At 37.3% G+C, this 12,859-nt stretch overlaps 1 protein-coding gene across 3 annotated transcripts in view; it reads right to left on the reverse strand.

Annotated features, from left to right (window-relative positions):
• Positions 1-3,076: 3,076 nt before the first annotated feature.
• The window catches only part of fes (FES proto-oncogene, tyrosine kinase), a 32,192-nt gene continuing 22,409 nt past the window's right edge, over positions 3,077-12,859 (reverse strand). For 2 of the 3 annotated variants that reach the window (XM_058401121.1, XM_058401120.1), the window contains 8 exons: positions 11,447-11,569; positions 10,382-10,435; positions 8,541-8,659; positions 8,329-8,423; positions 8,120-8,243; positions 6,325-6,482; positions 5,840-5,962; positions 3,077-3,393 (listed from right to left, as the gene is read on the reverse strand). In XM_058401121.1, coding sequence (XP_058257104.1) covers positions 3,260-3,393; positions 5,840-5,962; positions 6,325-6,482; positions 8,120-8,243; positions 8,329-8,423; positions 8,541-8,659; positions 10,382-10,435; positions 11,447-11,569 — 930 coding nt within the window. In that variant the 3' untranslated portion in view covers positions 3,077-3,259. The remainder of the gene's footprint in view (positions 3,394-5,839; positions 5,963-6,324; positions 6,483-8,119; positions 8,244-8,328; positions 8,424-8,540; positions 8,660-10,381; positions 10,436-11,446; positions 11,570-12,859) is intronic. The other variant, XM_058401122.1, reaches the window with a different exon arrangement.

Here is a 12,859-nt window from a genome sequence, read left to right on the forward strand (position 1 = left end):
TCACAGATTTCCTGGATGGAGGTGGGGGTGTTATTGGGTTGGATTTAAACTTATATATATATATATATATATATATATATATATATATATATATATATATATATATATATATATATATATATATATATATATATATATATATATATAAACAGTCCGTTTCTCATCACTTCTGTTAATTCATATGTAACTGGCATCTGCTTTCTACCTTCACCTGCATTAACAGAGGCCTTAATGACTGACTCATGGAACTAACTAACTTTAAAGGTATGCATTTCCACTTGCTTCATTAATTCCATTGTTGATTGCAATGCAGCTGTACTCTATTTCATAATAGTTATTGCATTTGTTATTAAGTCTTTATTTTTTGTGGTTATTTAATGTCTCCTTTCCATACTCATTAATGTTTATTTCATTAAGTCAAAGATCTCCCATATAATTTCTGGAATGAATCAGATTTTTTCAAATATTTTCTCAAATAAGCATTTCCTAACCTCTAACTTTATTTAATTATTTAAATTGCCTTTTTAATTTTGCAAAGTGAAATCATCTAGACCTAGCTATGATATACTCTAGATAAAATTATAAAAAATGAAGCTTGTGTTAATGTCAGAAATCATGGCGCATCTGTCACTAAATAAATAAATATATATATACATACATACATATATATATATATATATATATATATATATATATATATATATATATAAATCGCTTATACAAACAAAACTGCAAATTAATCGCATTTATTCATCTCTTGGTAAACAGGAGAGAGAATGCACGTGAGTTGCACGCGGCTTCTCGCAAATCATTCGCGCATGAACGCTATCCATCAATGTCAAACATCACATGCAAGCAAGATCCCTCTGACGTGAGCAAATAATTCACGCGGGCGACAAAAAGCACATCTGCAGGAGTGAAAGAAGGCTCAAGTCAAGTGTCTCAGTGGAACAAAACCCTCGCTTGAACTTTTCTTCACGTGTCAGTCTATAAGTCTTGGATAGAAAACCAAAGGGGACATGTTTCGCCATTAAGAAATCAACATGAATCCACCCCAGGGTGTGGTACTGCCGAAACCGTATAACAGGACAGACTGTGATTTCGCCACAATTTCTTTTCGTTAAACAACACTTGTTAAAAAAAAATCTGTAGTATTAGATTTGTCTTTAGTCTTAGTTTATGTGCCGCACCCGCAATACATGTGTATGTGAATGAGCTGTTACTATAGATACAACTAATAAACAAGAGGCCCAAACATGTTCCAGCATGACAGTCTCCCTGCACACAAAGCAAGCTTTATGAAGACATAGTTTGCTAAGGTTGGAGTGAAAGAACCCAAGTCTCCTGCACGGAGACCTGACCTCAACCCCACTGAACACCTTTGGGAAGAACTAGAATGCTAACTGCTCCTCAAGCCTCGTCACCTGACAACAGTGCCTGACCTGACTAATACACTTGTAGCTCATTGAACACAAATCCTAACAGCCATGCTCCAACATCTAATGGAAAATCCCTAAGAGTAGAGATTGTTAAGAGTAACAGAAGGACCACATATGGAATAAGTTGTTCGACAAGTACAGAACTAGAGATGATGTGATGGTCAAGTGTCTACATACATTCACAGCCCTTGAATAAGACCACACTTTAATAGGATGACCTGTACACCTGCACAGAACTAGAGATGATGTGATGGTCAAGTGTCTACATACATTCACAGCCCTTGAATAAGACCACACTTTAATAGGATGACCTGTACACCTGCACAGAACTAGAGATGATGTGATGGTCAAGTGTCTACATACATTCACAGCCCTTGAATAAGACCACACTTTAATAGGATGACCTGTACACCTGCACATTTGTGCAGTTAGCCAATCAGCCAATCATGTGGCGGCAGCACAAGGTATATAATAATGCAGATAGATTCAAGATTCAGTTAACATTCACATCACTTCAGAATATGGAAAAAGTGTGATTTTAACAGAGGCATGGCTGTTGGTATTAGATGGACTTGTATGAGTATTTCAGAAGAGTATTTCATGCTGATCTCCTGAGAGTTTCACACACAACCAGGAAAAACAAAAAACACTGAGTGAGCAACAGTTGTCTGTGGGTGGAAAATCCTTGCTTATAAGAGAAATCAGAGGAAAATGGCCAGATTGTTTCGAGCTGTATGTTGTATAGTGTTGGCTTTGCCAGACCTTCAAATTGACGGCAGAAGGCCTGGACTCCGTGGCAGCTTTTATTGGTCAATGACCATCCAAGAGGGCATCCGACTTACACGTAAAGCAACCAATAACAGTTTGTTTTGTTCAGGGTCATGTTTAGGGCAATGAAAATGTAAAGTTGATGTCCTTTCACAGACCAGTGTGCAACCATAGATAGTTTGTTTAGCTGTTTAAGTGTTCAGTGTCACAGCTGTAAACACAACAGCTTCCTTCTTCTATGAGTAATAATTGACCACAATACCTAGTTTAATCCAAAAAAGATGTTCTAAAACATATTACATAGATACATGAAAAGAAACAACCTGAATTTTTAATTTTAGAACATAATTGCATAAAGAACATTTTAACACATTAATGAGGTATTTTTATTAAAGGAAATCTCTCATGTTAGATAATGTGGATCATTTAGGCAGATTGATGAAGCCCCTCTTAGTGGCAAAATAGCTTCACAATATGGTCAGCAATGTGTAAAATCAAGCTAACGACTGCAGTCTGCTGGTTTTGAGCTACCTTATAAGAACGCTGCAAGCTGATTATTATTTACTTCATTTCAGTATTGAGAAATCTGCAGCATTTCTGCAGCAATCCATTTCAGCTGTTTTGGAGGGGATGAAATGAGTAAAATTCAGATCTTCTGAAAGAGAGATGTGTTCATTTGTCAGCCCTGATTATGTATACTTTACCTGATAAATAACCACTGCTACAGAAGGAAATAGATGGTAAAGACAGTTTCTATTACAAAGGCTAATAAATAAGATGCAAGTCTGATTTGATCTTTACAGATTTTATCTTTATGTCACAACATGGATTTTAAATGTCATGTGACAACCAATGTCATGTGAATACATCGTGATCATAAGTTATGGCAAGGATTTCAATTTTAAATACATAAAAAATAAAATTTTTCTTAAAGCAAAATATACATTACAAAGAAAAGTTCTGTTCATTTAGACATTATATATAATTTTGCACATGTGACAAAAAGCACAGCTTAAGAGACGTGTGTGTGTGTTTGTGTGTGTGTGTGTGTGTTAACTGCAAAGATTTTGTAGTTCTTTCCTGATTTTGCTAAACGAAGGACGGTTTCTTGGGTCATGCAGCCAGCAGCGACTCATTAGAGCATAGATCTCATCTGGACAGCCATTGGGAGCTGGCATACGATACCCTGTGATCAACAGACATCATATATCGAATGTCAGCAAGCACAGTTGCAGTCTGTTTTTAATTAAACAACACAGAAACATTCCTGGTTTCAATATATACAATATTTGTAGTCAAAACAACACATAAAATGTGATATCGCTTCAAATTTTTTATTAAATAGCTAATCTTCTGCTCAGTGTCAGTGAGCCTGTGCCCACTGTAGTCTCAGAACCCTGTGGTTGGCTGGAAAGAATGGACCTCGGTGTAACACGTCCACTTTGTTATATATGTGTTGTGCATTTATGGGTGTGCCAATTAAACTGGCTGGTGAGTGTAAATGTGAATATCCCCCAATATTAATATGTTGTCAGCATGTGTATGTTCGATCATAATAAAGTATCTATCTATCTATCTATCTATCTATCTATCTATCTATCTATCTATCTATCTATCTATCTATCTATCTATCTATCTATCTATCTATCTATCTATCTATCTATCTATCTATCTATCTATCTATCTATCTATCTATCTATCTAAGACTGTATTGTATCCGGAAACCTCATACAATAATAGTATAATGAATGCTAATTACTGGGAGGTGTTCATGAACCAGTTTTTAAAGTTCAATAGTTCAGTGTGCTCAAGTCAAATAAATTTAAAAATAAAGCTCAGCTTAACCTTGGCTTTACTAACACTTAGAGCACCGCCTGCTGGCAGCTGATGTCTATGCAGTATTTAATTCCCAAAGTTTCATTTCACTCTACATATGATTTTCTCATTGCCAGAACAAGCATGTTAGCAAGCCTAATAATAACTAGGTGCGTATTGTGAGATGTTGCAGTTAATGATTGTCCTGGGTCAATGCTAGTGTGACTTATCCATGATCTCCGAGTGCTCTGAATACACAATAAAAACTTGTAAGGGTGCTGACACGCTTATTATGAGTAATAAAGATTAAATTAAGACTCTGATGGTGAGGAAGGTGTCCTGTAGCTTCGGGGGCAGAAAATGAGAAGAAGAGCAGAGGCCTGTGCAATGACTCAGTTGAATGCACCCACAGTTCATGTGCGGAAAACATTCCAAACGTGAAAGCACCTTTAGAGTGCTAATTTGCATATTGCAGGTTTGTATGAGATCAGTATCAGTACATTTACATTTCTGGCATTTATCAGACGCCCTTATACAGAGCGATGTACAAAAGTGCTTTGAAGTCTCTATCAATGAATACATTAACACTGGTTCAAATTGGTTACAGATTCAGGATACCATCAGCCTAGAACTGTGGTTGGGAGGATTTTTTTAACAACATAGAACAATACATAAAACAAACAAGGTTAGATAAGAGCTTCAGGAAGAGGTAGGTCTTCATCCGTCGTTTGAAGACGGCTAGTGACTCGGCTCTACAGACATCTAGGGAAAGCTCATTCCACCACCTCGGTGCCAGAAAAGAGAGAAGTCTAGATGTATATCAACCTCTTACTCTGAGAGATCGAGTAGTGCTAGTGTGGTGCAGTGCATGGAGTAATCTGAGCAGTACATATTTATATTTTAACACACTTTTGTTTTTGGATAATTCTATTACAAAACATCTTTTGTTAAACATTTATCAAGGTTATTAAACATATATTATATACATCATATTCAGTATTTCTACATCTAGGGAAAAGGACCAGTGAACAGAGCTTGGTTCAGACTAAATTGATTTCACTGGTTGCTGTGTGTGAATTTGAAGGTTGTCAAAACTGACTGGTCCAATGATGGTTGGAATAACAACTTAATTTTGAATCAATGTTCTAAATTAAAATCTGTCTCTTTTAGTCTACTAGAGGGCGAAATAGAGCAATAAACTCAGGGCCATAAACTCAACTAATGATTACATTTGACTTGACAAAAGGAATTAACTTGACAAAGGGAATTAAGGTTTTTATATTGATGGGAGTGAACACTTATGCAATCACAGACCCTCAGACAGACAGACCCTCTTCAGTATGATTAGCTAATTGGTGTATCCTCATAATATATCATTCAATTACTATTTTTTCCACCACACACATAGAAATGTTCTCTGGGGTGAACTCTTATGCAACCTAAAAATATAAACTGCTTTATTAGTAGTAATGTTCTAAATCAGTGAATGAATTTGTTGGTGAAGGTCAATCCTTTTGAACAAATGCAGACAGATGAACACGTTTAAGAGGAGTGTGGTATCGGTCTGAACATTAACAGTATATTACATGTAATGTGGACCATGAACTAAAATGAGTTTAACACCCCTGATCTAGAGCACGTTAGGTACTTGGCTAACAGATGACTTTAAACTTGCAGGACATTTATAAAATGTGTCTCAGAACATGTTTTGTTTAAAGGATTGGTTTTCAATCTTCATATGGACAATTCCCATCCAGATAAACTCCTTATTTAGATAATGCCTGAAAGTTTTAGTTGACACTGTGCAGTAGTCTCACCTCTTTCTACTTCATCCCTGGTCTGCTGATTGCTCATGCTGGTGTACGGAGTTACTCCTCTAGAGAAAGTCTCCCAAAGCAGCACTCCAAAACTCCACACGTCACTCTCATGGGTGTAGCGTCCTATAACACAGCCAGAGGGCAGCAACGAGTCACTGACAACCGTCTCACCAAATCTGCAAATCTCCATATGTGAACAAGTACGGTGAGCGATATTACAGATAAGCTCTGGGTGGAAAACAGACACTCAACAGATTTCTCTGATGAGGCATTAACACACGCCAAAGATCCAACCATCTGCTGGAGATTATTCAATCTGTCTGAATAATCTCTTGCTCAGTGTCACATACATGGCACAATGCCATGCTACAAAAATACATTTAGGGCAATATACACAGTTAAAAGACTGGAAAGATGACTAGTGGTGTCTCTTTCCTGCTTTACAGTGTTTAACGTGGAAAAGATGGAGCTGTATGTGGCTGTACCATAGTTGAGAGCCTCTGGTGCAGTCCATTTTACTGGGATTTGTTTCATTCCTCCAGTTGCTGAATACACGCCTTCCTGTTCGACGCGTGACATGCCAAAATCACTGATCTTCACCACACTCTTCTCTCCTACCAGACAGTTCCTGGCTGCCAGGTCCCTGCAGGAGGGAGAGAGAGAAAGAGTGTGATTGATAGACCATAAAAGAAAGTGAAAGGCAGAGACAAGACAAAGACAAGCAGATACACAAAAAGACAGGCACATAAAAATATAGACAAAGCATCAAATGAGATGAATTGAAGGGAAAAGGCAGAAAGGCAGAAAGAGAAACAGTGATAGAGATATAGCAGTGCAAACAGTAAAATCCCTTCCACTCCTGCAGAAGCATTTCAACCCTGTGTTATATATTTTTTTGCTTGCAATATATTTTCTAATGCTTTGAATTGGTTCTATTTATTACAAAGAAATTAGTCATTTAAACGATCCTGATCAGAATAAAGCGGTTCCTGAAGATGAATGAATGGACATGATATACCAGACAAGCAAACGATATGCTCCCATATTAATAAACATTGCCTCTTTTTGTGTCCTGTGAGCATCATATCTGATCACACATTTGGCATTCAATCACATTTTTTGGCTTCTGCAGGATCGCAGTGCTGATACACAACCTTAATCCAAGTCTTATGATATACAGCTACATACTCAACATTATTCTCCTTTACTCTCATTCCCTACAGGACTTCATAACAGATTTCGGAAATAAAAAACTGATTATATCTTGGTTGTCTAGGTGATCATACCCTGTTTGGAAAGTCTATCAGCGGTTTTAAATCATGTAAATGAGTTAGCCGTTGCTTTCATACATCAATGACACAGACGCAGCAGCAGGGGTGAGAACTACTTGTAAGCCAATACAAGCCTATAGAGAGATGTACCTATAGAAATACCATGATAAAATCAGTTCTAAGTGCATTTTAATGTTTAATCTACTTTTACTAAATTATGTTAGTTATGGACAGCATATATTTCTGCAAATGATGTGTTAAATGCAAATAAACATACACTACTTGTTGGAAAGCAGTCAGATATAGACTAATATAAATGCATGTTGGGACAAAAATCAGTCCTGAACAAGCGTTTTTATGCGTTTAAATCTAATAGCTTTTATTTAAAATAACAATAATAGTCTAAATATAGCTGGAAGTAATGCTTAATGGGCCAAACATGTTCTGACTCTACACTTCAGTTAAGGAGAAAGACCAGAAGTGACTGAGACCAGAAGCCACTGGAACCTTGGCACGTTCAAGCCATTGCTGAGCTTTTGCCTTAGTTCCTGCTTGCAGTAACCATCCAAAACTGTAAATAAACATGAAGCTTTTTGTTAAAATTAAGTTATATTGCTAAATATATGTGCCTAGTATGGTCCCACTATGTAAGAGCTGTGCTTCCAGATTGGGGACTTTGCTATCAAATTTGTTCGGCTGGTATTGACAAACCACCCCACATATTAAAGAGAATAGAAAATAGAGTTTTGCTTGGTTGGTTTTATGATACTGGAAGAAGTGAACAAACTAAACGTAATGGAAAAGCCAACGTGGTGGGTAAACATCACTCGGCATGAACCAAAGAAATCACATTTCTACTCCACTGCGTTGCTGAGTTATTATTGCAAGTAATACACATATACAAAGAGTCTAAGTGGTTCCATAGATAACATTTATATTTAATCTCCTATTAAATGTTTCCCTCTTATTCCCTCTCACAGAAGTTTTCTTCATAAATAACCATTCTCACCGATGGATACACCTCTTGCTCTCCAGGTACTCCATGCCAGATGCCACATTCTCCGCCATCTTAATCAGCATCTTTGGCTTCAGGCAGTGTCCCTCTGAACGGAGGAAGGACAGGAAGTCTCCCCCTGACAGTACAAAATTAAACACACTATGAAGTCAAGGGCACTTTAACACCATGAACACAGCAATATATATAAGACACTTCATTACCTTGCACCAGCTCCATGATTATATAGATGGGCTGTTTCTGTGTGCAGACACCGATGAGCTTCACAATGTTCGGATGGTCATACTGTTTTAGGATCCTTTAGAAACACAGTGTGAGATTCAGTCACAGCTTGAGTGTGTGTGTGAGTGAGTGAGAAAGTGAGTGAAAGAGTGAGTGAGTGTAAGAGAGACATTAACTGACTGATTGTTCATACCGAGCTTCCATGAGAAATTTATTTTTCAGTTCTATGGCAAGGTTTTCACGGCAGGCTTTCACCGCCACTGGTATATTATTTGAGCGCAGGCGGCCACTGAACACCTCACCGAAGTTCCCCTTTAAGCATGCACACACACACACACACACACACACACACAGAGTCAGAATCAATGTAACTAGCCAAAAAAAATAGATGGATTTGCTCGGACTGACACCACATTCATGATCAGCAAAAATGAATAAGTACTTAAAACATAATGCTTCTCACCAACTCAAAACACACAAGTGCTCTCATTATTTTCAGTGCAAGAACCCTATTCATGTGCAAGATAAAAATGAAGAAAGGATATTTTTAGTTTTGAAACTGATGCTGATACGAGGCTCCATGTGGTAGGCTGTCAGTTTGAGATGGTACCATCAGTTTGAAATGGTACTAGATAACCAAGATATAAGTCAAGGCGTCTTACTTATTTCCCTTACATCATGTTCACCGCTTCTGTGTGCCCGTATCTACATAATTATATAAATCTATATATATATATCTCCCCACAAAACCAACCACAGCAGCATACTGTATGTGAACCTTTCACTGTTTCACATACAGTAAGCCTCATTGTTTTCATGTTGCACAAGCAGTTTTATTTACCCCTTTGCAAATATTTAAGCATAATCTTTGTTTACTGGTATTCTGTAACAAAACAGTCCAATAGTATTTCTGAATTTTTCATCAATTACCTCTTTAATCATTAAATTGAGATGTGTGGAAAAGTTTGTACAAGGGAAAATAAGTTAAATTACAGACAGACAGACAGACCCCCCCCCCCCAAGTACCTGGCTGTTACTATAACACCTTTTATACACTCTATGACCAAAGGTCTTTGGACACCTGACCATGCTTTTTGAACCCATTGCATAATTAATCCCCTCTTTGCTCTAACAATAACCTTAGCTTTTCTAGGAAGGATTTTCACTAGATTTTGGAGCATGGCTGTGGGGGATTTGTGTTCAGTCAGCCACAAGAGCATTAGAGAGGTCAGGCACTGATGTTGGGTGAGGAGGTCTGGGTTGCAGAGTGTTTTAGTGCATCCCAAAAGTGTTGAGGTCAGGACTCTGTGTAGGACACCCAAGTTTTTCCACAACAACCTTTGCAAACCATGACTTTGTAGTTGTACAGAGAGGCATTGCCATGCCAGAACATGTTTGAGTTCAAGTAAAAGAAAATTGTAATGTTACAATTTCAATACATAGACATCCTTATACAATTCGTCTTTGTAGCAGCAGTTTAAAGGCCCATATATAGATGTGATGGTCAGGTGTCCACATACTTATATCCATATACTATACATGCAAAATAAACACCAAAGCTCCAAAAACTACTAAGGTCCTGAGCTTTGTGTCCTCACAGCTAGCTGACTTGACTTAATTATGTGTAATATAAATTCATGCACTTCTGAATAGCTGATTATATCCTTACATCAAGTTCTTAGATTTAGTTTTAAGGTTTGAACATTGGGCGGTGTTAAATATATGTGCCCGCATGCTGACCTCTTCCATGGCAATGATTATTAAAACAATAAGTAAGTAAATAAACAAACAAACATCCATCTCCCTCTGACTGTTACAGTGACACCACAGTAAGGAGGTTTATGTCATTAGCATTAATCTAATGACTCTAACTGCTGGTGGTGATATTGGCTTGGCTCAGTGCTGGGATACTTAACATGCTAACAGATGGCTTTTAAAAGGCATTGTATGGATAGCTCACTTACTCAAGACATATCCACTAGCATCTTTAAATGACATTGCTGATAAAGAGCTATTATTGATCTGTGTACTTACCCGCCCAATGCTTTGGCCAAGGATAACGTCATCATGCTCTAAGCACCACTTGTCCTTGAAAATTAAACATGAGAGAACCCACAGAACAACAGAATCAGAGGGGATGATGTAGTAAGATACAAATTTAACCAGTGATTTCATTCCTATGCCAGTAATACAGAGTGTATTTTAGTGTAGTACGCATGTTGTGGGCTGTGTGTGTGCATGGGGAAGAAAAGATGATTATTGATTTTTTTTAGTTTGCTTGTAGGCATGATCTAATGTATGTGTGGCAGCCTGGCAACCTTCACGCGCTAAAATGTTTAGATTTTCTGTACTCTTTTGCATGCATCTCAAATACAAGTCAGGTTAAAGCATTTTAAAATATGTTTGCCATTAGACTGCAAAACAGGAGCGTAACATACTGATAGATGATATGTGATTAGGATCGTGTTCATTTCACTAGGGCATGTAGCTATCCAATAACTTGATTAGATCATGACATTGACTTTGTGATAAAATCACATTTAGCTAGCAGGTTTAAACCTCTTTAGGCAGACTGACTGCAATTACTGCTGTGTATGGTAAGCTGGCTCCTAACTGAACAAGAAAGATATGCAGAAAGATAATCTGTGCAAGAATAAAATATAAACAAGGTTGTTTTGCTGAGATATAGTTTCTTAAAGCTAAGGTATCAAAGTTTGACTATTTATGTCCAAAAAAGGAAGGAAGGAAGGAAGGAAGGAATGAAGAAAGGAAGGAAGGAAGGAAAAGATAGATATATAGACAGTTAGATGGATGGATGGATGGATGGATGGATGGATGGATGGATGGATGGATGGATAGGTGGATTGGTGGGTAGATGGGTGGGTGGATGGGTCGGTGGGTTATATGGATGGATGGATGGATGGATGGATGGATGGATGGATAGATAGATAGATAGATAGATAGATAGATAGATAGATAGGTAGATAGATAGATAGATAGATAGATAGATAGATAGATAGATAGATAGATAGATAGATAGATAGATAGATAGATAGATAGATAGATAGATAGATAGATGAGATGAGAGTTGAATGCTACCTTTGGGATGGGTCTTTTCAATACAATATCTGTTCTCCTAGTGACATTCTTGTTCGAATTCAGAAGGTATTCCATGAGTAGTGGTATAGAGTGAAAGCCCTCACCATCCAGACGATACATGCCCTATATGTACACACAAACAAATATACACAACAGATTTACATGGCTTTCAGACACCAAAGGACAAACTGAAATTCAGACTCATTTTACTCTGTAACAGTTCATGTAGTTTATCAACCAGGACATGTTTGTTTCAGCTAGAAAGTTTGCTCCATTAATGTAGCTAAAAAGAAAAACTACCAGCTTAGCACACACTTGCCTCCAAAGTTATGTACTCTCTAAAGTACTTTTTGTAGTCTCTGGCACTGTACTGTTATCTATCTAAAAAGGTCAAAAAGGTGTCATATAGGAAAAAAGAAGCAATTGGAGCATAAACCGTACAGTACTGATGCTACTGTCACAGCGTATTAGCCAGTTGTCATAACTGTGTGGCCAGTTCACGAAGGTTTATTGTCTTGCACTGGATGTCTTCTCACTGGGGACTGTGCAGTAGCAATTACTAAAAGTGGCATTTTGTTATGGATGAAGAAGGAAATTCCAAAAGTGCCATAAAAAGGATTGGATAGTCTTGGCTGAACATCTCAGCCAGATGACACACAGTACCCCCATCAAAAAAGCTGGAAGAAATTAATAAATGTAAACAATACTTCATATACTTACTGGAAATACTCTATAAAGATAAAGATTTAAGATGTATACACTGTTGTTAAGGCAAAGCAGTGGCTTTCTTCCTGATGTTGTGTAATTTGTCCAAGGCATATTTTCAGAAAGTATTCACATTCCCTTTACTACACTTTTTCGTACACATTGTGGAATGGATACAATTGCCATTTTTACCCATCAAGCTACATTACATTGCCCATGAAGATGTTTTTAGAGATCTAATCTCTTTAGAAACCATGAAATCAAAACCTGAAATCTTATTTACAAAAATTCATGCCCTTTGCTGCGGCACTCCAGATCTGTGGTCAGGTGCAATCTGTTTGCTTCAGTTATCCTTGAGATGAGATCCTTGAGAATTCTATTAGCATCCACCTGTTGCAATTTGAATCGATTGGCATAACTTGGAAAATAACACACCAGGGTTTATAAGAACCCACAATTTTTCTACACACACACACAGAGTTTCAAACACTATAAAATGACAGTTTTTGTTCTCCCTTTTACATATTTCAAGCACTATCTGAGTATTCTAGTGCCTAGTTACCTTCAAAGTAAGAAACTTACATAAATATTCCATTCAGACTGTCAAAATCAGGTGCAGGAGCATCGCAGACATTTTGACAGCTTGTGTCTAACTACAAACATCATTAATTAAGCTTCTGTACGAGGCACATAGCTTTCAAGCACCTT

Source organism: Hemibagrus wyckioides, linkage group LG10, assembly GCF_019097595.1.
Source record: "Hemibagrus wyckioides isolate EC202008001 linkage group LG10, SWU_Hwy_1.0, whole genome shotgun sequence".
Lineage (NCBI taxonomy): Eukaryota > Metazoa > Chordata > Actinopteri > Siluriformes > Bagridae > Hemibagrus > Hemibagrus wyckioides.